The 23,335-nt window shown below is 42.6% G+C and overlaps 2 protein-coding genes across 5 annotated transcripts in view; one reads left to right on the forward strand and one right to left on the reverse strand.

Moving 5' to 3' along the window:
• Positions 1-554: 554 nt before the first annotated feature.
• Positions 555-12,532, reverse strand: NUDT5 (nudix hydrolase 5). 3 transcript variants are annotated; one of them, XR_009745875.1, is made up of 9 exons: positions 12,432-12,526; positions 10,167-10,274; positions 6,188-6,255; positions 5,020-5,072; positions 3,982-4,089; positions 3,354-3,449; positions 2,303-2,413; positions 1,134-1,187; positions 555-878 (listed from the first exon to the last, which is right to left on the reverse strand). XR_009745875.1 is itself a non-coding variant. In XM_061467253.1 (8 exons), exons 2-8 carry the CDS (start codon positions 10,227-10,229, stop codon positions 1,864-1,866), a joined length of 525 nt encoding a protein of 174 aa, XP_061323237.1. In that variant the 5' UTR covers positions 10,230-10,274; positions 12,432-12,532; the 3' UTR covers positions 1,223-1,863. The 3 variants fall into 3 exon arrangements, 2 of the variants coding, with proteins under 2 accessions (XP_061323237.1, XP_061323238.1); XM_061467253.1 differs by lacking the exons at positions 555-878; positions 1,134-1,187 and adding an exon at positions 1,223-1,898 and having other exon boundaries at positions 2,312-2,413; positions 12,432-12,532; XM_061467254.1 differs by lacking the exons at positions 555-878; positions 1,134-1,187; positions 12,432-12,526 and adding exons at positions 1,223-1,898; positions 10,352-10,462 and having other exon boundaries at positions 2,312-2,413.
• A 1,895-nt stretch (positions 12,533-14,427) lies between these two features.
• CDC123 (cell division cycle 123) overlaps positions 14,428-23,335 on the forward strand; it is a 37,034-nt gene continuing 28,126 nt past the window's right edge. The window contains exons 1-4 of one of the 2 annotated variants that reach the window (XM_061467248.1): positions 14,430-14,626; positions 15,611-15,682; positions 19,414-19,468; positions 20,267-20,299. In XM_061467248.1, the coding sequence (XP_061323232.1) occupies positions 14,553-14,626; positions 15,611-15,682; positions 19,414-19,468; positions 20,267-20,299 (234 nt within the window). In that variant the 5' untranslated portion in view covers positions 14,430-14,552. Of the gene's footprint in view, positions 14,627-15,610; positions 15,683-19,413; positions 19,469-20,266; positions 20,300-23,335 lie in introns of both variants that reach the window. The other variant, XM_061467249.1, reaches the window with a different exon arrangement.

The following is a 23,335-nucleotide window of genomic DNA, read 5'->3' on the forward strand; positions in this document are numbered from 1 at the left end:
AGATCCTAACCTTTAAGCAGTGGTGGTTGTTTGTGTAACTGGAAGCAGTCAGCTGTACACAGATGCACTGAAGATTCACCCGCAAGTAATGGGAGTGAGGGAATAGGCAGCCTGGGGACATGTGTGTGTGACATATAGGGGTGCCAGGCATGTAAGTTCATGCCTCAGACAGAATTCCCTGGCTGGGTTATGGACCCTGGGATGTTGTGTTGGTGCCACAGCTGTGATTTTTGCAGCTAAACCAACCAATTTTCTGGATACTTTAGTTACAACTGGGACAAGGAAGCAACCCCCTCAGGTCTAAAGCATAAAAGGCAGTTTCAAACACAGCAGCCAGAGTGTGTCCCTGTGTCCCCATGCTGCTGCTCCTGTCGTGGAGGAATCACTGATGGCTGTTTTGCTGATGCTACTGGTGTGTGTGGATGAGAGATGAGGAAGATGGACACTGTTCTGCACCCACCTTGAGTTAACAGGCTTTGGTACAACACCAACCACAGTCACTTGAGCATCTTCCTTACACTGCACTGACAAACACAGTGAGGGATGAGCTGCTCTGAAAATTAAACAGCACTTTTATTTCCATTATTCAGTCAAGGCCTGACAGCCTGAGCAGTTAAAGGGACACTTTTTGTTAGTTACATAATTCCAGATAAAAATACCAGGGTTATTCCTACAAATACTTTTGCTCTACAAGTAAAGCAAATGACCTCTATTACAAGGAAAGTTAAACCTTCTGAGCCATCTGAACAGGGCAGTTTCCAACCACATTTCTCACTTCATAAAAGGGACTTGGAGCGGTTTTTCTGCCGCACGCTTGAGGGCCAGTGCATAGGTGTAAACCCTGGCATCCACTGCCAGGTGTTCTTCTGCCACCAGCTCTGGAAAGAAAGAAAAATACAATTATGAGATTGTTTAAACTCCTCCTCTATACAAATGCAAGTCCTGCACTACAACGAAGCTGAGCAGCATTCAAGACTTTAACTCTTCATGCCAGCACCTGATGCTGTCACTAACTCTTCCCTTGCTGAGCCTCTCACGGCTTTTTAAGACAGAGGTTTCTTGGATGAGAAAGGCCATGAGGAGGGAAGCTAAGGCTTTCTCAATGTGCATTTAGCATGTCAGCAAGCTCTTACCATCAATTCTTTGCAGTAGGTCGTTCTTTGGAAGTGAAATAACTTCCACAAATTCTAGGAGAGAACAAAAGTGTTACACACCTTTAAATCTGCAAACAGTAAAGGAAGTTACCTCAGTGTCCTGTTTCTTACCGTTTAAAAGGGGAAAAACAACTGACTTAATGCTCATTGTCATCCAAAAGCTGCTGAGCCTGCACACATATCGCCAAAAGGCCAATTAAATGCGGGAAGTCCGGGACTGGGGTCATTAAAAAACAGGTCAGACAGAAAGAAACTGGGAAAAACAGTGCAGCTGACAGCCATGGGGGGTCAGAACCCTTCCAAAACAAGACCTTCTCCCTTCTAGAAATGGAAAATACACTGAAATGGACTCGTTTGATTTATACAGGTACAGTAATGGATTATAGATGCATTTGAAGACTAAAACAGCACAAAGATTTTGCTCTTGATAAATATGCGTTGACTTACACCTCCCCTGTCCACCTGAATTCATTGTCTTTGGGGCTTCATCTACACCTACTGTGGATTTAGTCATTTGTATGTTCTGAGATACTGGTGCTTTAGGTGCAATGCTTGAGAGAACTGATGCAATAATGTTCCATGTCTAGGCCAAAGTCAGTCTCATTCATGTTTTATTAGGGCCAGGAGATAACAAAGCCCAAATAAGAACCAGTTTTAACTGACGTTCTCCATAAAACTTGCCATATGTAGCTCACTCTCAACCTTGCTGTCAGTGGGAGCAGTTACCCAACATACCTCCATCATCTGCAAGGAAAGTAAAAAGGAGTAAGTTAAGGGGTTTGACATACACAGAGCTTACAACTAAAAAGCATTCTGATAGCTGACTGTGAGTGACACTGTAGTGATTTCCAAGGTCAAGCCACAACTAACAGGAATATCAGGGTTCACAAGGGCTTATGGCCCTCACTGAACTGTGGCACCCAGGTTTCTCCTTCTGGGTTTGACAACACCTGACACTGAACATTGAGGTCTTCCCAGGGAATTTAGCAAAGAAACACAGCTCTGCATATCCAGGCTGCAGGATATGATTTGAAGGATGTCCAGAATCTACATCAGCTGGGACAGAAGAGATGTCCCTACAGTGGTAGGGTCAGTTCTTTTAAACCCATTCTTTTGTTATCCTCTCTGAATTTTCAAACAAACAGTACAAAACTCACCCAGTTTTTGCTTAGGTCTTGTGTTCTTAGCCTCATCCCCATTAATGGTGACGCTCACAATGTGTGTGGTGCTGTTTGACAAACCTGGGTCCAAGCAGAGAGCTGCCAACAAGCGCAGGCAGAAGTTAAGTTGTCAAAAGCACAAGTCAGGCACCTTGACATTTTACCAAAAACTTTCACAGAAATGCATCCTGATACAAGAGGAGAACACGTATTTGACATACGTTCAGGCTGGAAAGGTTGTGAACAGTTTGTCTTCACAGGCTTTTAAAAGCAGTGTTTGTGTGCCTCTCAGTGCTTTTACAGATCCCTTGTAAGACCTGTTTTCCACAGCTAGGTTTACTTTGCATCCCATAGACTGCAGATTAAACTGTAAACTACAATTTCCTTATAGGCTTCTTCAGTCAAGTCTGGTTTTGCCACAACCTGTCTCCATATCAGTCCCCATCATGTTGTACCTGGTAATCAAGAGCCAAGTCTCAACTATAATGACATTTGCTTGTAATCCTAGGGAAGCTGCCTCACCTTTCTACCTTTTCAAGTTTAATTTGTGATGCTCATTTTGTCTTCATTTTGCTTTGCATTGGCAACAATCATGTTCCAAAGGTTCTCTGGATTTACTCCAATTAGTCTCTCCTTTCTGGCTGTAGAACCTGAGTGCTGTCACCTCCCCGCAGCGGCATGATGTGACCTCCACTCAGGCTGCATCACGTAGCTATTTTTTAATACCTAAGTTCACAAAAGCTGTTCACATTAAGTCCAGCAATTTAGACCTTTATACTAAAATGCCAAATCACAGCTTGAACAATTGGGTTTTCTGTCAAGGATCTTAGTTAAGAGCAAAGTTTTCCCCTATAGACATCAAACCGTCACTTCAGTTCAGCTAGCAACTCAGCAACAACGAGCCATGGGATACTGCTCTGTGCTGATCTGTGTAGACTTTCCTGCACAGCTCTTTTTCTTTTAGAGCATTTTAGACATTTAGAGTATCTGTCAAAGGCAGAATTAGCTTTGGGTGGGAAATAAAATACAAAGCAAAGACCTGGAGTACATTCAGTGACCTCCCCCTTGTACCCTGTTTCTTCCTCCAGCTCTCGCAATGCAGCGCTTTCTGCAGTCTCATTTTCCTCAATGAGGCCTGTGGGATAAATAACACACAGAAACAATTAAAAGCACACACTTGACCATAACACCCATCCCAGATTGAATCCAGCCTTATGGAAGAGGTGAAACATTCTCACTACACTTTTACACAGGGATAAAACTGAAGCATTAGGCAGGATTCCAGTTCCTGGACTCATCAGGCTGCTGTCCACGTCTTCATATGATTGTCTACAGAAGCCTTCCCAGGCTGATTATCTGCTACCTTCCCAGGTAACAAGAGTTTATATCCTCATAAGGGAAAGAAGCCAAATGCTTTGACTGTTAAGGAGTGGAGGGAAATGCAGTATTCTTCTACCAGACTGCTGTGCAAAATGTCTCCAATCTGCTAAAATGAGCCCATTTTGTATCTTTCATCACCAAATATTCCTGTTTGGGAATAGCACACTGAGCTACAGAGCTCACCATGGTTTTCTAGTTAGAGCTGCTTGAGATTGACACTCCCAGCACATCTAAACACACTTAACTGTCAGCTTTCTGTGACCCATCTTAATGCTTCAGCCACTTACCTGCAGGAAATTCCAAGCAATAGCCATTAATTGGGGGCCTGAACTGTTTCACGAGGACAATGCAGTCGTAGTGGAGAGTTCTCTGTAGTACCGCTATCACTGCAACACCTACAGTCACAGAAGACACAAGTACATACAGTGTATAGCAGAAGGTACTTGGTGCTAGATCTGGAAAGAAATACAAGCACTGTTACTCTGAGCATTAAACGTTTAGATGTCTGTTCCAGAATCCTGAACTATGAATTTAACCTCATTCTGTTAGGCATGGTGAGAGGCAAAAACCCAAAATGGGATCTTCAAAGAGCAAACAAGAGGCACATGTACCAAACAAGACTGAGCCTCAGCCCACCAGTACTTAGGGGTGTGCTCTCTTGACTGCAGACTGTTTGGGAGCCAATGTATGGAACTCCCCTAAACGCTCCCTTCATGGCTAAATCATCTCCCAGAGACAACTGTATCCCAAGCCCCTCACAGCAGACCCAACTGACCAATCTGTGAGCTACTCTCTACCAGGGCACCCAGGACATCTTTGAAATTGCTCCACTGTTCTGAAGTGAATAAAATGATCTTGGGAAAACACTCCTACCAGTAAGGTTCTGGCTCTTCGACACTGAAGACTGTATTTAATTAGCTCAAGGGTACAGCAAACATTGCTGACCTATTTGTTCCCCATCTTCCGTTCATTGAATCCCAGACTGGTTTGGGTTGGAAGGGACTTTAAAGCTCATCCAGTTCCAGCCCCCTGCCATGGCCTTGAACACTGCCAGGGACGGGGCAGCCACAGCTTCTCTGGGCAACCTTTGCCAGCGCCTCAGCACCCTCACAGGGAAGAACTTCCTCCTTACATACACTCTAAATCTGTCCCCTTTTCAGTTTAAAGCCATTTCCCCTCGTCCTGTCCCTGCATACACTTGTAAAAAGCCCCTCTGCAGCTTTCTCGTCAGCCCCTTTAAGTACTGGAAGCTGCTCTAAGGCCTATGAGTTTGTCAGCTCTTTAACAGGAAAAAACGCAAACAAAACTAAGCACCAATGTCTTACCATCAGCTGAGATCCCCTTTTTGTTGCCAGTACGCTTTACAGTTTCCCACGTTCTGTTTAACACAGAGGAAAGAACAAATGGATGTGTAAGTCATCTTCTACCCTTGATACTTTCATTTAAAAGCAAAATACACTATCACACAGTGAGGGCCTATAAGAAAGCAGTCAGGCTTAGGCAGGCTCTGTCATATACTGGCACTTTGAAATGTCTGTAGTATAATTTTATTCAGCCTATTTGAAGAGGGAGAGAGAAAACAATTAATGACTGTTTAAGATCACTAAAAATAAGGGAAGGACATGAGTGATTGTCAAAAACAAGCAAGTCTTGTATAAGTGATCCTGGAAAAGTGCAAAAATAAAGCAATTCATACATAACACTTGTCAGATTTTGAAAGAGTTTTGTAACAGGACCCTGTGCATTCCATCTTTTATCCTACTTTTGCGTAATTTTTATAGTGTAAGTTACTGTGAGCTCTCAGCTCAGTTACTTGAGCACATGAAGAGCACACATGTAGGAAAGACCAAAGCTTCCCTCTCAAAATAAGCAATGGGATAAGTAAACCCCCTAGATCCACCAGCAATAAAAATCCTTTCACAAACACTCCAATCTTGGCTATTTTTTAAAGAATGAATTGGGAGGCACTGGAGAAAGACAGCAGCAGAGAATCTAACATATTGAGGAAAGGAAAGTAAAGCCACATTGTCACATCTAGAAAAATACACAGAACTAAAGCACACAAAAGGACTGAACAGTGTGATAATACATGAGAGCACAGTTATTTGTCAGTAGTACACAAGATCCAGCACCATGAGCAGGCAAAAGGGAGGCCTCAGTGAAGAACCAGAAAACCCATGGGACAGACTCTGGACATTAGTCTAGTTGTGTGGCTACAACTTGCTTCTGCACAGTTGCAAGGCACTGGAAATGCCAAGTAAACCAGGATCCAGTGTGCCCAGGATTTAGGAGCCCAGTTCAATGCCACATGCCAGAATATCTGCTAGAGTAAGAGTTTATTTTTCTCTGAACAGTAAAAACTATAAAGTTATTGGAGAATGAATAACTCTCATCTTGCGTGGAGTAACAGGTTTGGAATGCTCCTGTTCTCTAGCCTGGGGCTATGTTGACTGGGAACAGTATAGAAGTCTGAGATGCCAGAGAAGCAGTTACCTGGTTTTACCAAAGGGATCAGTGTAAGTTGTTTCTTCAAATTTCAACCATTTCCTTTCTGCAATTACCTAAAATACAGAATTTTGATTAAATATGTTATAAGATTAATCCCAACTTGGGAACTAAGGGGAGAAACACCACCACTATTTTTGGATTCTCTTGAAGACAAAAATCTCAGCAGTGGAATACAGGCTGGAACATGCAACAACATTCCTGCAGCTAACCCAGAAAAACACATTTACTCCAAGTTCTTGACTAGGAACAGAAAATAAGCCCAGTAACTTTTCTTAACATGACTTTATAAGCAAGTTTCAATAAATTCACTGGGATTTTATGTACTGGAAAGTCCTCAGCTTTTTAGGAAGCCTCTGCACAGGTCATGTTGCAGCTGAAAAAGGGTGACTGGTCTGCACAGACTTTTGCTATGCTGGTGATCATGAGTGCCCACTTATCAGAGAGCATGGTCTTTACCTGAGCATGCAAGACTGAAAACCAGATTGTTCTGAAACTCTTCTTGCTGTGATCTCAGACTGTGGCCTTGTGGAACTGCTGTTTTCTGTAAGCAGTGATGCACACCTGCCCTTTTAGGATTTTGAGCTGCTGACTGAGTGCTTGGCATTGATGTTATTATAAAGTGTCTTTTCTGAGCTGAGTTTATTTTCCCTGGGTATTAGCCTAGCAATTTACTCAATGTAACCTGTATTTTAAGCTTTGCTGAAGGTATGGGCAGACCGGATTGTCTGCAGAATTTTGTATCAAGTTCGCAATAGATCTGACTACAGAAACCAGAAGTAATCAGGAAGATGAGCAAAGCACTTCCTATTATCTAATGAGACACACTACTGACAGCAACAGAACAAGGGTAAGCAAGTGGAAACCTCATGAAGTTCAGCAAGGGCAAGCACAAAGTCATGTCCTGGGTTAAGGCAATCCCAAGCATAAAGATAGGCTGAGAGGAGAATGGATTAAGAGCAGCCCTGAGGAGAAGAACTTGGAGGTGCTGGTTGATGAGAAGCAAAACATGAACCAGCAGTGTGCTCTTGCAGCCCAGAAAGTCAAGTGTATGCTGGGCTTCATCAAAAATAACCTGACCAGCAGGTTGAGGGAGGTGATTCTCCTGCTCTGCTTTGCTTTCGTGAGACCCCCCCATGCAGTCCTATGTCCAGCTCTGAGGCCCCCAACATAACAAGGACGTGGATCTGTTGGAGTGAGTCCAGAGGAGGCCATGAAGATGATCAGAGGGTTGGAGCAGCTCCTCTCTGGAGCCAGGCTGAGAGAGCTGGTCTGGTTCAGCCTGGAGAAGGCTCTGGGGAGACCTTAGAGCAGCTCCAGTGCCTAAAGTTCAGTACTTCAGTATGTCAGTACCTCCTAGAAAGCTGGAGAGGGACTTTTTACACAGGCATGTAGTGATGGGACAAGTGGGAATGGCTTTAAACTGAAAGAAGGAAGATTTAGATTAGATACTAGGAAAGAAATTCCTTACTGTGAAGGTGGTGAGACACTGGCACAGGTTGCCCACAGAAGCTGTGGCTGCTCCATTCCTGGCAGTGTTCAAGGCCAAGTTGGATGGGGCTTGGAGCAACCTGCTCTAGTGGAAGGTGTCCCTGCCTGTGGCAGGGGGGTTGGAACTGGATGAGCTTTAAGGCTCTTTCCAGCCCAAACTGTTCTATGATTCAATGATTCTATGAAATAAGAATGTGCGGAAAAAACCCACAACATAAAATTGTAGCAAAGAATGAAGTCTGAGAGGTCATTCATGTGGCTGGCAGACTGAAATGCTCTAGTGCAGGACAGGAGCAAATAGGGCTTGTGTGGCTATGCAGATCTTGAACTTTGAAGTGAGAGATTCACCGACTAAAAAAAGAATGTAGAGAAACAATATGTAGTCTATGATGCAGCTCTATTTAGGGTACACAAGCACAGTACAGCATCAGTTGGGAGCAGGAGGCAAATCTGAAGCGATTCAGATATCAAGGAAATTATAAGTGAGCTGGTTGAACTCATGTAATGTGTTCTTCCAAAGAACTGTTTGACAGGCAATTGAAATAACAGTAGCACTCCCATGGTTGTAAACCTGCTACATGCACTTTACATGTAGGAGTTTTGTATTTATTTTGGAAAGTATAATATTTCTCCATAATGGGAAACGGAAAAGGAGAGCTATGTGTTCTCAAAAGGGCTTTCTGATGGCTTTGTGGTCACAAAAACAGCAAGAAAGGAGATTAAGTATATTCTGCTCATTACAGAGACAAGAAGTAATTCAGTTTGGAAGCATTTAGGTATATTTTAAATAGCTTTGTATTCACTCTTAAATCACTGCAGAACTAGAGTACAGGAAGATCCAAAAGAGAAATAGAAGATCGTGTTCCATTGGTTATCCAAAGAGAGGAATATACTTCAGTGAAATAAACACAGCTAAATGTTTTGCGTTAATGAATGTCTTTAAACATTGCAGAGAACACAAAAAGGCAGATTACAGGTGGTCCAATATCACTGCAATGTTCAATAGAACTGGAGGATCATTCCCTCCCCCCAAGTTACTGCCAAGCAGAAATGGGAAAATGGCTGAAATGAGAACCACATCATTGTCTCCAGGAATCTTAAGAGGAAAAAGAAATCCCTGGTCTGTAAGCAATGAGACCTGTCCACATTCCAAAAAGACAGAAGAAAAATAAAAGTAGATTTTATGCGTACAAAAGAAACAACATCAAACAAAATGTCCTGGTTTTAATCAGGTATTCTTAAGTACAGCTTTTGGCCTGTAATAGACCTCCCAGAAACAGGAACAATAAAACAAAATCAGCTCCACTTTGCTGGAAGAAGATTCTCCAACATCAGACCATGTAGCTACAGAACCACTTCTAATATAAGGGCCACTGGCAGAGGCACAGTAAATACTTTCCTGTATTAATCCTACAGGATGACTGAAAAAACTAAATAGTTTAAAACAGTAAAGGCTAATTCCAAACTTCCAATGACACCAGGCAGTACAACATTCCAAAGCAGAGGAACTAAGAGGTATTATGAAAAAAAAAAGGACAAAATTAAAATGTTGCCTGCAAAAACCACAGGTCTTAATAGAAAACCCCAGATGCTTAAAAAAATGAAAGCCCTTATGCTTGAGAAATATTCACCTTACACAACCACCCCAGGGGAAGAGCCATAAATATATCCCAACAACACAAATCTAAAGTTTTTTATCTTGAAACCTAGAGAAATTACAAGCCTGTGCGTTCATTCCACACTGGAACACTGGATAAAAGAAACTACATTTGTGTTACAGCAACAGCATGATGCTGTTGCCACTTTAACACCAAGGGTTAACTTCTATGAATTTACTCAGGAGAGAAACAAATAGAGGCAGTTTAAGTTAGGGTGCTCCCGATAAACAAAACACCCAGAATTACCTCCAAATTCCTTCGTTAGTATCTTCTGAGTCTGTGAAGATGTGCACACAATATTATTTCAAAACTCTTACTACCTCCTTACTAATGTCTTTAGAACAGCAATCATCTAAATTCAGACCCTTTCAGAAAGCATCAAAGAAGGTACAATCCTCAATGTTAAGGCAACTCTTAGTGGTTCTTCATCTTGAAGGAATGGAAACCAAGGCTGAGCATCATGATCTCAGAGTGTACAGTCTCTGAGAGGTATCAGCATTACTACTGAACTGTGCAAACAGCCTGGACAGACAACAGAAGAAACAAACAAAGCCTCCCCCCCCCCCCCAAGCAGCTTAAAATAATACAACACTGTAGATTCCTCTCTCCCCATTGATAATCATTATGATTATTTCAACAAAGAGAAATGTCACCTTTTTGAAACTCTCTGCCCATCAGGAAGAAGTGTTTTGTCTATTGAACAGATTCTTACAAACACACAGCATCTACAGCATTTCTTACTCTGCACTCACAAAACTTTGATTGGTCTCAACTCATTGTTATTTAAAAGCAAAAGGTGTCAAAGACAAGTGTTGTACCTCTTCTTTAAGGACGAATTGTCTAGCAGCTTTTCGAACTTCTGTGGACTTCTCAGCTGCCATTTTCAGGAATGTCAGGTTCTTCCCTCCTGATCAAAGTCCAGGTTACTATGAAACAAAGTCAATATTTGCTTTCAGAGAAAAGTTAAAAGGTTCTGCATTCTAAATTAACAAATAAAACTTGCTGGAGAAAGTTAGGGATGTGTGATGACAAGTCAGTTCAGTTTCCAGGTCCACCTGATGGTTTCAGAGTCAAATAAATCGAAGCAGAAGTAGAAGTTTGGGTCAGATCCCTGACTTACATAGTTGTGACAGTCCAATCAGCTGCCAATCAGCTATGCTGGCTGAAGACACCCTGCTTAACTATTCAAAGGTCAGACACACACAAAGCAAAACTGATCCATCCTGATGGAAACAAATTGTTTCATCCTGATGTGGTTGAAGTGCTCTGTCAACACAGCATTGCCACAACAAGCCTACGCACTCTACTGTCAAAGTTGGAAAAAACCTTATACACAGATTTTGGTGGTAAAAACTGTCTGCTATTGAGAAAGATTCAAGACTAGAGCCTACCTCCACCTTCCATGCATCACAAACACATAAATGACTCAATCCTTCCCCAAAAAACAAGGTCAAAAAGTCACCTCTGTTGCAAGCCTAGGAGGCACATGGCGTTAGTGTGACCACAGCACGTCAGTCGTGCTTACTGGGAACGATGTGGCTAACACCGTGCAAAAGGCAACTGACCACGTGCCCAAGCAATGCTCTGCACCTGCAGCTCTGTTCCTCAGCCTGCATCTTAATGCTCTGCAGGCAGATGGTCCACTCCTTCTCTCAATCCAGTTGTAGTTGAAAGCCACACCAGTAAGCAATAAAATATATGCATTAGAGATTCACCATTAGCCCCTGTCTCACTGCAGAGCTATGGGGCACTTTCAGCACAGAAGCTCTTATTCCAAGGAAGCTAAACTCTGACATGAAGTCCTGAAAATCAGCATGAATCGTAAGTAAAAAGACAGTATAAAGAAGTAAACCAGTTTAAACACCAGGAAAGGTGGCCCGATCTTAAAGATATCTATCATTCTTAGCACTGATGGTTGTAAAGTTGCCATAAAGTCAACAGGAATTTTTCTGATGACTTCACACCAGAGTTTCTAGCAATGAACAGCATTAGAAGCAAGTAACCACCACCTCTGTCATACCCAATTATAGCACTTTCATCTCTTACTTCATCTTTATCCTTTTCTGGTAGTATCTACTCCACATTTGTGAAACATTTAAGAGCATGTAGCAACAATCAGCTTTCTTACATTATTAGATTTGCTTTTAATTCCACAAAGTAGTTAAAGAGAATAGGTCCTACAAAATATTCCTGGTTATCAGCAGGATTCAAACTAATGTTTAATGTTTTAATGCCATTTCCTCAGCATGTCCACAGGGCAGGCTCTATTTTAAGTCTCAGGACAGTCTTGTTGTATAAAGCAGGTCATAGTGGTCAAATGTTCAGGTTGTTTTTATGTGACATAATTCCTGAAAAGAAACCCTGACCTATTAAACCCAATTCTGTTCTTCCAAAAATCTGTTTTATAATCCTTTCTTAAAACAATGAAGCTCCATCTTATAGCTATGTAGGTTTACTACCTACCTTACTACTATTTGTATGAAAAACTGTTCTAGAACCTCACTTACAATTCAATTTCTATGCCACGTTAGTTAAGTTAGCCATTGCCAATTTGGTTTTGAGCCAGCGAAGTCTCCAACTCCCTTCACTCAGGATTTAAGAGCTGGACAATGGCCATGGTCCCCTGCTGTAACTCTCAAATACAGGATCAAGCTTTCCACAAAACCTATGCAAAAGAAGTCCAGCCCAGCATAGCAGTTCCAAGAGATTCCTGGTCATCCAGAGGAAAGAGTCAAAGGAGGCTCTGTGTGATGCCCAAAGTATACAGCTTTAAAACCAGAAACCCCTCACATAGCTACTTACCACAAATTCACCTCCTGTTTGGAAAGTTTGACAGTATAAACATATCAAGAGAGTAGACAGCAAACCATACCTTTGTTAAACTCCCTTTTTTTATCAGGCTGCAGAAATCTTTGTCTTTTAGTCTCCCCTTGCAGGAAATCCTGCTCCAATGATCATACTAATCCTTCTACACAAGCTTGGAAGTATCAGTGCATCTTCCTCAAATGTGGATTAACCCCAGTTGTACCCTAAACCCCACAAGCTGCTATAGTAATGGTTTGTAGGACAGTATTAATACTTACCTATATCAGTTACAAAACCGTACTAGGACCTTCTCATGGCAGAAGTTGTTTTCCACACAGCTCCCTTCTGCAGTGGACAGATTCAAGGGTGGCTTGTGACTGGAAAGAACAAAATATTACACAGCTTCAGTGATTTGAATTATCACTAAAATTAAAACAGTGAGGTATTCACCTCCTGCAGCCCCTGTAGTTTTGATTTCCTCCACAAGTGGGTGCAATAACTCTACGTATGAGTGGCATTTTAAAAAGTTCCACCAAAAAAAGGGATTTTTCCCAAATTTAGTAGACTGAATAGAAGTGAGAATTTCTGCTGTTACAAAGCTGAAAAAACATTTGGTTAAATGAAGGCTGCAATTCTGATACCTCACATTAGTTATACTGTCAAGGGTGGCAACACTTTTTGTGCATAAACAAAAATTAGCTCCAACTGAAAATTAACACTACAGTGCAAGGTAGTGCCCTGTGTCAGGTTTCACAATAGACCCCATCTTGCAGCCCTCAGGCAGGAAGGTTCTTCTGCTGGCAAATCAGGGCTACTTGTTCCATTTCTTTCATGTGAGGGTCAAACTCAGACCAGAAAAGGGCATACCATTTATTCGAAGTATAACTTTATTCCCATGGCTTTTTACTTTACTGAGTGGTTTCCTTTCAATGAAAGATCCCACCATTCTACAGCTTCCAAATTATCCTTCCCAGGAATTAAAATCTTAAGCCAACTTGCAGCCTGTGAATCATCTTAGAGTGTAGCCAAACTACCAGGGCTTTACCCTAAACTCCATCCAAGTCATGACAGAGGGATTAGCTTTTATAAATCACTTTTTAAAACCTACTGTCTGATCCGAACTCCACAACCCAATCAGGTTTAACATAAACTCAGCAATGGTGCCCTAAAGCAAGCTTAAGATAAAACAAAATACATCATTTCTTATCCAGAACGTGCAGAAAGAGACACTGGCAGAGCTTTATGCATGAGATAACTAACATTATGCTGAGATACATGTGCTGAAGGTAAAGATCATTAAAACCTCCTAAGTCACTTTAAATTTGTTACCAACAGCGCACTCGGAGTTCAGCGATATGACTTTAGCAACAAAAGAAATTAATTAGTGGAAGTTGATGGGAGAGAAGGGGAGGAAAGTGTGGGGAAAACAATGCTTCACCTTTGTCATGGTACTTAACAGTGTGGATGATGCTCTCAGCACCAAATAGAATATAGAAAACCAACTGGTTCTTGTCCTGCAGAACAGACAACAACAACAAAGACCATCTTGCATATGCAGAAGAGGATTAAAGTCCTCTCCATATTGTTATCAACCTTCAGACAACTGATGCGTGAGGGCTTGGAGAGGCAGCTTCAAATGGCACAGGTGAGAGCACGGAAGCGACACAGCCTTCCACACAGGGGCACACACGCAAAGAAACGACAGCTTAAAAAGAACGTATTATTCAGTCATTACTTGACTCTCCCAAAAATCAGACTGGTTTGGGTTGGAAGGGACCTTAAAGCTCCTCCAGTTCCAACCCCCTGCCACGGGCAGGGACACCTTCCACTAGAGCAGGTTGCTTCAAGCTCCATCCAACCTGGCCTCGAACACTGCCAAGGACGGGGCGTAACAGCAACAAACCTAAACGCAGCTCTGGGGGAGGAGAAACAGCTCCGTCGTTGTAGAGCTCCGTTATAACGCTGGAGAGGTAAAACCTTAAGCAAGCAAATACAAAGCGGGAAAACAAAACCTGCCAGGCGGGAAAAACACCCGCCGCTCCCTTAAAGCCACCCTGGAACCCCCTGCTCGGGCCACGCACCCGTACGAGGCCGGGAGAGCGACCCGGCTGCTGAGGGAGCCGGGATCGATAGCAGCACCGGCTCCAGTCTACGCTGAGGCTGAGGCGGCGGCCGCTGAGCCGAGGAGAGGAGAGGAGAGCGCCGCTGACGCGCGGGCGGACGACACCGTAAGGTGCGCACCCCTGAGGCGGGACGGCACCCTGTGCACCCGCGATGGCGGCTCGGGTAGCGCCGGGAGCAGCGGGAGAGGTTCCGGGTGGATCAGGAGCTTCCGGGATCAGCGGGGTAGAAGCGGTGCGGGTCAGGGCGAGCCGGGCCGGTTCGGGTTGAGGGGGAGGATGAAGAAGGAGCAGGTGGTGCACTGCCAGTTCTCCGTGTGGTACCCGCTCTTCCGGGCCGTCACCATCCGCAGGTGAGGGGAGCGAAGGATGCAGTGTGGGGCTGGGCTGGGTGCAGGCCTAGGCCGGGAGAGGAGTGTGTGGGGTGAAGGTGAGGAGATGTGTGGGGCTGGTCTGCCTTGGGTCGTGTTGGAAATAAGCGTGTGTCGTGGTAGGATTGGGTGAGTTAGAGGGGGACCTGCGTGGGGCAGAGCTGGGCTGGAGGTGGGGAAGGCTTGGTGGAGCTGTCAGCTGGAGTCCCAGGAGTGGGGATCTTCTTATACCCTGAGGGGTTTTTTGGGGGGCCAGACTCGGTGCTCCCAGCTCTCCTGGTGGGACCAAGCTGTTCACACTTGGGTCCTCAAAGGAACTGAGGCTGAGCACACCCAAACCAAGTGATTCACTTCATGTTTCTGTGTATTTCTGGAAGCTGTAGCAAATTCTGCAGTTTCTAAGCTGTTGCTGCCGGTTAGGAAATGGTTATGAGAACTGGCAGTAACTCAGGGAAGTCAAGCTTCAGATCATTGCCCTGTTGGATCAAAAAGACTGTTAGTAAACAAAGCATTTAATCTTTTATGGTTTGTAGAGTGTAGCACATGTGTATGTTTGATAAGTGTAGTGGCAGTTCTGCATTTTTGGAACATTCAGGTGGTATATGCAAGTTTTGGTTTGGATCTGGAAGGGAAACCTTTAGATTGAGCAAGATGTCCACTTCTCATGGGCCAAACGCACTCTTTCTTGGAGTTTCTTAAGAGTTTTGAAGGAATGTGGCTCTTTTGTGCATTTAATTTAAAATTTTTGCCTCCTTCTCCTCTACTTTCCTGGAGGGAAAATGGGCATTGATTTGTGGGAAGGAGTGAGAGGGCAGACAGAGAAATATTTTTTTTTCGTAGTGTTAGAGAATAAAGCATACCATTATTGAGAGACGATGTATTAAAATAAATTATTTATATTAAACTCTTGTGATTATTTTAACAAATAATAATAAGTGATTAAAGAAATTCTTATGTTTCTTCTAGTGTGATACTTCCCCTACCAGACAATGTGAAAGAATATTTACTGGATGATGGAACACTTGTGGTTTCTGGAAGGTAAAGAGTGTTTTCCCCCTACCCTCCAACTAGTAATACTATTTGATATAGTCACAGCACTATTTTGTTTACACATATCTTGCATAATAATTTATTAAAATTTGACTAGTCTGGCTGCAGTAAAGCTCATACTGTATGAGCATGTGAGCAAGCTGGTGCTGTCAGTAAAACGACTTTCTTTCAGTAAAACGACTGATGCGGAACCTAAAATCTATGTTATATATTCAGTCTAGACCAAGTGGTTCTTTCTTTTTTTTCCCCTGTCTTTCCTTGTGGAGTTTACCAGTCTCTTAGGTGCCTAGTCTGCTGGTTTGCTCTTGTTGCTTTGATATGGTTAGCTCAGTTCAGAGGCTTGATATCTCCCACACCACTCATGTGCCTGCTGCCTTATCCAGGGGTAAAGTGACTTTATCCTCTTACTCAGGAGTAAAGTGAGTTTTATTCTCAATATCATAGAATCATAGAATGGTTTGATTTGGAAGGGGCCCTAAACATCATCTAGTTCCAACCCCCTGCCATAGGCAGGGACACCTTCTACTAGACCAGGTTGCTCCAAGCCCTGTCCAACCTGGCCTTGAACACTGCTGCAGTAGGAGCATTCACCACTTTTGGTAACCTGATCCAGTGTCTCACCACCCTCATAGTAAAGAATATCTTCCTAACATCTAATCTAAATGTCCCTTCTATCATCTTGAGGCCATTCCCCCTTATCCTATCCTTACGTGGCTTGTAAAAAGTCCCTTTCCAGTTCTGTTGCAGGCACCCTTTGGGGTTCCTTGTAGTCTTCTCTTCTCCAGGCTGAACAAGCCCAACTCTCAGCCTGTCTCCATAGTAGATGTACTCCAGCCCTTGGATCATCTTCGTGGCCTCTTCTGGACTTGCTCAAGCAGGTCTACATCCTTGTTGGGGACCTCAGAGCTGGGCACAGGACTGCAGGAGGTATGTCATGAGAGCGGAGTAGTGGGGGGAGAATCTTCTCCCTTGACCTGCTGGTCATACTTCTTGGGATGCAGCCCAGGACACTGTTAGTTTCTGGGCTGCAAGCGCACATTGTTGGTCATGTTGAGCTTTTCATCAACCAGCACCCCCAAGTCCTTCTCCTCGGGTTGCTCTCAATCCATGCTCCTCCCATCCTGTTTTTGTGCTTGGGGTTGCCCCAACCCAGGCACAGGACCTTGCACTTGGTCTTGTTGAACTTCATGTAGTTTGCACTGGCCCACCTCTTGACCCTATCAAAGTCGCTTTGGATGCTATCTATAGAATCCTAGTAATTACTGAGTTCATATAATTGTTTGCATACACATAATCTGTGCATATGGCAAGGCTGAATGTCCTGTATGTATGTATTCCTATGCCAAGATTTTGAATGAAGAAGAATGAGGTGAATAGATATTGAAACAGTTGGTAAGAACCCAGGCTTTGTTCTTTGTCTTCTGCTTAGAATCTCACTGTATGGCTTCCTTGTACAATGATTACTGCATGCAACACCTTGCTAATGATCAGACTCAGAAATCAGTCCCACTCCATCATTTCCTAACTGGTAGTTTACCTCTCACAGAGCAACCAATTAGGCTGTGAGTGTAAGGGAGTCATATCTAATTTCTCTGGAATCAATTTGTTTGAAACTGAAGCTTTTTAAACACCCTGGAAAGATGAAAGGTCTTTTACTTTTTTTATTTTTTTTATTTTTTTATTTTAATAAAAGGAATCCAGAAAACCGTGTTGTGGTTTAAGCCCAGCCTGTAACTCAGAACCATGCAGTCCCTCACTCACTCACCCCCATCTTCCTCCCCCAGCTCCCAGAGGTAACTCCCACAGGTTGAGATAAGAGCTGTCCAGTAACTACGGTATAACACAAATCACTACTGCTACCACCAATAATAATAATGATAAGGAAAATAACAAGGGAAGAGAATACAACTGCTCACCACCCGCCGACAGACCCAGCCCGGCCTGAGCAGCAATCTAACCCTTCCGGGTAACTGCCCCCAGTTTATATAGTAGGCATGACATGCTATAGCATGGAATACCTCTTTGGCTAGTTTGGGTCAGGTGTCCTGTCTCTGCTTCCTCCTGGTTTCCCTTCCTCCCTGGCAGAGCATGAGACTCAAAAAGTTCTTGGTTAGAGTAATCATTATTTAGCGACAACTAAAAACATCGGTTTTATCAGTGTTGTTCCCAGGCTGAAAGTGAAAAACACAGCACTGCACCAGCTATTAAGAAGGAGAAAAATGGCTGCTAGTGCTGAACCCAGGGCAAATTGTTTTTAAACCATTTTGGATAAGAAGCAATTTTGTCACCTGCTTCTGCGGAATTGTGCAACTTCTTTAGCAGCAGCTATTTATTTTTCAATAAGCCTTCAGAAAAGCTGCAACTGACTTTACAGCTGTGTTATGCAAACATTTTGGGCTCTCTTCAGTCCAATAATGAACAGCTGGAGAATTGACTTAAATTATGCTTCTTAACATGCTTCCAATTGAAAATCCCTTTTAAAAACCAGTTTTTCTCTTAGTTGAACTTTCTTAGCTAGAAGTGAATGTGATACGGCATTCAAGGCCATGATCTCTTTTAATCTTCAGTGAACCAGTATCTGAGCTCTAGATCTCAAAAACTGAATAGATAGTTTAATTCCTATAGAAGTACATTAAGGGGCTGCAGAGACTTTGCTTGTTGAAGAGTTGAGACCTACATTTGAACTTAAGCTGTTTTCTATACTGACTTGCTGAATAAGTCTTCAAAAGCATGGTCTTCTCCTTTAACGTCTTCACACTCAGTTGTATGAAAGAACTTCAGATGTCACCTAAAACTTCAAGAGAATATTTGCAGTCAAGTGCTTTCTTGTTTTGTAACTATCCCATCTGTGTAGAAAAAGGAACTTTTCAGGAAGAAGCTAAGAGCTATGTTATTAGAATCTTTTTGTTATGTAGGGTGGGAGGATGTTTTCTCTTCAGAACCAGAAATTCACAGATCAACATCTGAAACTAAAGTTTAATGAATTTTTACTTGGAAAGGAATATGGAGGCAAAGCAGAATTTAAATGAAAGTTTAATTTCTGCTTCTGTCAGAGTACAGTAAAGTTGGAAAAGAATCATTCATAGGGAGTTGAAAAGCTTCAGTTGAGGCATTTTCAGTGATCTGCTAATTTGAAAAGATGTGATCTGCTAATTTGAAAGCAGCAAAGTGTGTTGGGTAGGGCCCAAGCCTAATGCCAGGGTTCTTGGTTTTCAGTTCTCTGTACTGGCTTGCTCTGATTTTTCTCTGCCAGGGACTTTGAGGCTTATTCTTCCTGCAGAAATATTTGAGATCTGCAGCTGGTAGATGCTGCCTCATAGCAGCCTTCCAATATCTGATGAGGACCTACAAGGATGCCAGAGAGGGACGCTTCATCACAGACTGTAGTGATAGAACAAGGGGAAGTGGTTTAAACTTAATCAGGGGAAGTTCAGGTTAGATATAAGGAAGAAGTTCTTTACAGTGAGGGTGGTGAGACACTGGAACAGGTTGCCCAAACAAGTGGTAAATGCTCCATCCCTGGCAGTGTTCGAGGCCAGGTTGGAGAGAGCCTTGGGCAACCTGGTCTAGCGCAAGGCATCTCTCCCCATGGCAAAGTGGGTAGGAGCTAGATGATCTTAAGGTCCTTTCCAGCCCAAGCTGTTCTATGGTTCTATGATATGGTCAAGTGAAACTCCAGTGCCTAATTTTTTTTTTTCCCTGCTTATTTTTTGTTTCAGAGAAGATCCACCCAGTCATGCTCAGGAGGTGAGTGATGATGCAGAGGAAATACAGGTCAGTATAAAATGTAACTTAATGCCAAGTCTCTTGAGAAAAAGTATGAATGTGTAACCTTTTCTATGTAACTTATAGGTGAGGAGAGTGCTTCACAGAAAGAATAATTGTGGTAGTTGCCTTGAGAAACTTAAGAACATTATTTATGCTGTCATGGAAGGTTTAAAATGTTTCTGTGCTCTTTCACAAAGACTGCCTTTTTATTATTTCTTGATAATTGTGTTTGTAATAATGAGTAGATAATGTTGAAGGATGTTGGAACTGAACTTAATGCCATTTCGTGCCCTGAAAAAATAGGAGTACAACATTTGGAGGAGTTATTTCAAGAGACGGTTAAAGTGTCTGTGGCAATAATAGCTCATAAGGGTATTCCAGAAGAAAAATGCTGAAAAATATAAGTAAAAAGTGACAGAAGGTACAAAATGGGATGAAAAAGAAATATAACTGAAACTGATGGGTCAATTGTCCAAGGATGGAAGTGCTGGAGACAGGCTTTAGGCAGGGAAAGCTGTGGAGTTCTGAGACATCCAAGTCTGTGATAGAAATCACAATTAAAATACACAGTTGTCTTCTCTTATCCATACTTTAGAATAGTACTTCGATGAATATACAGCATTTTTCCTGTCTTAATTTGCAGCTGTCATAACTGGAGGATTGTGATGTTATGCTGCTGGAGCCCCAGGGCTATGATTTGATCTACATCTAGCTTTTAGGAAGCTAGATGAATTCTGATGTTCTCATAAATGATAAAGGAGCTCAGGAGACAAGTAACCTTTGATTTGTTCTTATTTTGAACAGTGGTCAGATGATGAGAATACTACAACACTTAAGGTAAGGCCCTAACACATGGATTTGCCAGCAGTACCCTTTCTGCAACCTCGTGATACAAACTTGTTGCCAGTTAGAGATACCTGATGCTGTATTTAATGTTCTTCAGACCATTCTAGACAGATGGCAGTGTGGATGTATGTAACTTCAAAAAAGTTTTGCTGGCTTAATTTTGTTTAACTAAAAATAAAATGCTTTTCTTCATCCCCAACAATCACACACTTGTTAGACTATAGGAAATGAACTGGGGTTGGCTCTAAATATAGCTGTCTTTCATTTTCACCACTCTGAATATCTCCCAATTACTTAATCAGATTGGATGCAGAAAAAATAAAGCCCCTGCAGCTCAATTTTCAAATCTGCTCTTACACCTGTGCTGTGCCACTATTTTCTCCTTCTTTCTATATTTTTTTTTTTTTTTTTTTTTTACTTTCCTTTCACTGTGTCTGGCTTAGAATCAGGATCATGACTGATTCCAACGAGGCTTTTTTGATGGTAGAATCATAGAATGGTTTAGGTTGGAAGAGGCCTTAAAGCTCATGAAGTTCCAGACCCTTACCCTGGTCAGAGACACCTTCCACTAGAGCAGGTTGCTTCAAGCCCCTTCCAACCTGGTCTTAAACACTGCTGGGGGTGGGGCAGCCACAGCTTCTCTTGGCACCCTGTGCCAGTGCCTCACCGCCCTCGCAGGGAAGAGCTTCTTCCTAATGTCTAATCTAAATCTCCCCTCTGTCAGTTTATCGCCATTCCCCTTTGTTCTATCCCTGCAGACCCTTGTAAAAAGTCCCTCTCTGGGTCTCTTGTTGGCTGCTTTAGGCACTGGAAGCTGCTCTAAGGTCTCCTCAAAGCCTTCTCTTCTTCAGGCTGAACAATCTCATCTTTTACATCTTTTTTGAAACTTGCTCTTGTGCTATCATCTTCAGAGTTAATGTACTTGTGTCACTTGTCTGTCATTGGTACTGTTATTTCAGTGTGTTTCAGCTGAGTGTATTCCAGCTCAACAGTGTTGAATTGGTCACATTGGATTAGGTGCAATATAAGCACAGCCCTGCTCTGAGTCGTATGTATGCTAGAACAGAATTTATAGCCTAGATTATAAAACTATTTCATGCCAGATTTGCACATGCTAATAGCTTCAGTTCAAAGATCTAATCTTTGAGAAAGTAGATGCTTTCGATTGTAAATTAGTCAGAACAAGGATTTTGGTATCTGGCTTACCTTTTGCAAATTCATGTTAATGCAGCTGAAGAAATATCAAACTTTTGAATCAGGTTTCATTATAGTGTACAACATGATAAGGAAATACGTTATCAAGAGGTATGGCACCCAGGGTACAGGCTAAGTGGTTTCGGTTTAGCTATGTAAGCATTGTAAGGATTGCAGTTTTACGGCTAAAGACATTACCTTTACTGGGGCTGGCTGCGATGGAGTTAACTTTTAGCTGTTATTGAACAGTGCTTGCATAGCATCAAAGCTTTCTTTTTTTCCCGCTCTGCTCCATGCCCCTCTCCAGCAGGGATAGGCAAGAGGAGAGAGGACAGAGTCAGGACAGCTGACCTGAATTGTCTTAGGGGATATTCCATACCCTATAGCATGATGCTCAGCAGTAAAACATGGGCAGAGGAAGGAGTGTTTTGGCCTCCAGGGTGGCTCTTGTTCAGAGACTGGTAGGGCTTTGTCTTTTGCCAAACCTGTACCTTTGGAAATGATTAATAATGAACATTTTCCAACCTAGTTGATCTGTTATTCTATGGTTTATGCCCATGGCATAAAAGAAATCCTCCAAAAATACACCTACACAAAGAAACAGGCTCTTGAAAGTAGAATTTCACAATATACTCTTTATCTTACAAACTTGGTAAATGATCACTCTGATGACTCCATCATGGCAAATATGCTTTCTCTGCCTGAAAACTAGGGACTGCCAGGGAGTGAATGGAAATAGTTTTCAGTGCTTTTAAGTGTTGACTGTTACCGTTTTGAAAGTGTTGAAGAGAGTGAAGAAATGACCTGTGCAGAATGCAGAAGGCTGGGGAGCTGCATCTGGAGTTACCATAACAGATGAGAATGGATCAAGTAGATCACTGTGAGGCTGGTGAGGCGCTGGCACAGGGTGCCCAGAGAAGCTGTGGCTGCCCCATCCCTGGCAGTGTTCAAGGCCAGGTTGGATGGGGCTTGGAGGAACCTGCTCTAGTGGAAGGTGCTGCTGCCCATGGCAGGGGGTTGAAACCAGATGAGTTTTTAGGTCCCTTCTAGCCCAAACCAGTCTGTGATTCTGTGAAGTAGTGATATGTAAGCTGAACAGGGAGACAATAGGGAACATAAAGTGTAAAGAAGAGTGGGACAGGCTGGAGACTGCTGTTCTGTGTTCACTGTCATTCATTCATATCTTACTGATGATAAATCCCAGGTTATATTGGCATTGGTTTCTTGGCTCAGGGAGCAATACAGTGGGCTGTGGTTGTGATTATTCTGATTTGAAGACCTGCCTGAGTTGCCAGGTAGAACTTGTTTCCCTGTGTGTGTTCTGATGAAGAATTAGCAGGTAGGATTATAAAAAAAATCTGTGTTTAAAAAACCATGCATTAATATTGATGGTTGCAAAGCTAGGCATTTAGAATTTAGGGAATGATAGAATCCAGCTTGTTTATGCAGCCTTGGAGCTGTCCTCTTGTTTATATTTCTTCACTTGTATTAACCAAATGACATGATGATGACATGACGTAACATTTCCCCAGGGAAGTTTAGAATCTGCTTTTATTACATATATAGTGTGACTCCTGACTTGGGTCAAAACGAGAGGCAATTGGATCAGAATGCAGTGGATGAAGGGTCTTACTTCTCGCAATTTCTAGAACTGACTGAAGCTCTGAAAATAAAGTAAATAAGAGAAGTTCTCTTTCAGTTTTTCAGGTGTAGTTTCTCAGTGGAGACCAGGTAATGTACTAAGGAAAGGCTACTTTAAGACCTAATATGAGAGCTGATTAAAGTATTGCTAATATTATTTTGTAAAACTAAAGCCTAAATTAGGAGCTGTCA

This window comes from Pezoporus flaviventris, unplaced genomic scaffold (genome assembly GCF_033815535.1).
Source record: "Pezoporus flaviventris isolate CSIRO_AGI_PZ_B2104156 unplaced genomic scaffold, CSIRO_AGI_Pfla_v1 ptg000045l, whole genome shotgun sequence".
NCBI classification, from domain to species: domain Eukaryota; kingdom Metazoa; phylum Chordata; class Aves; order Psittaciformes; family Psittacidae; genus Pezoporus; species Pezoporus flaviventris.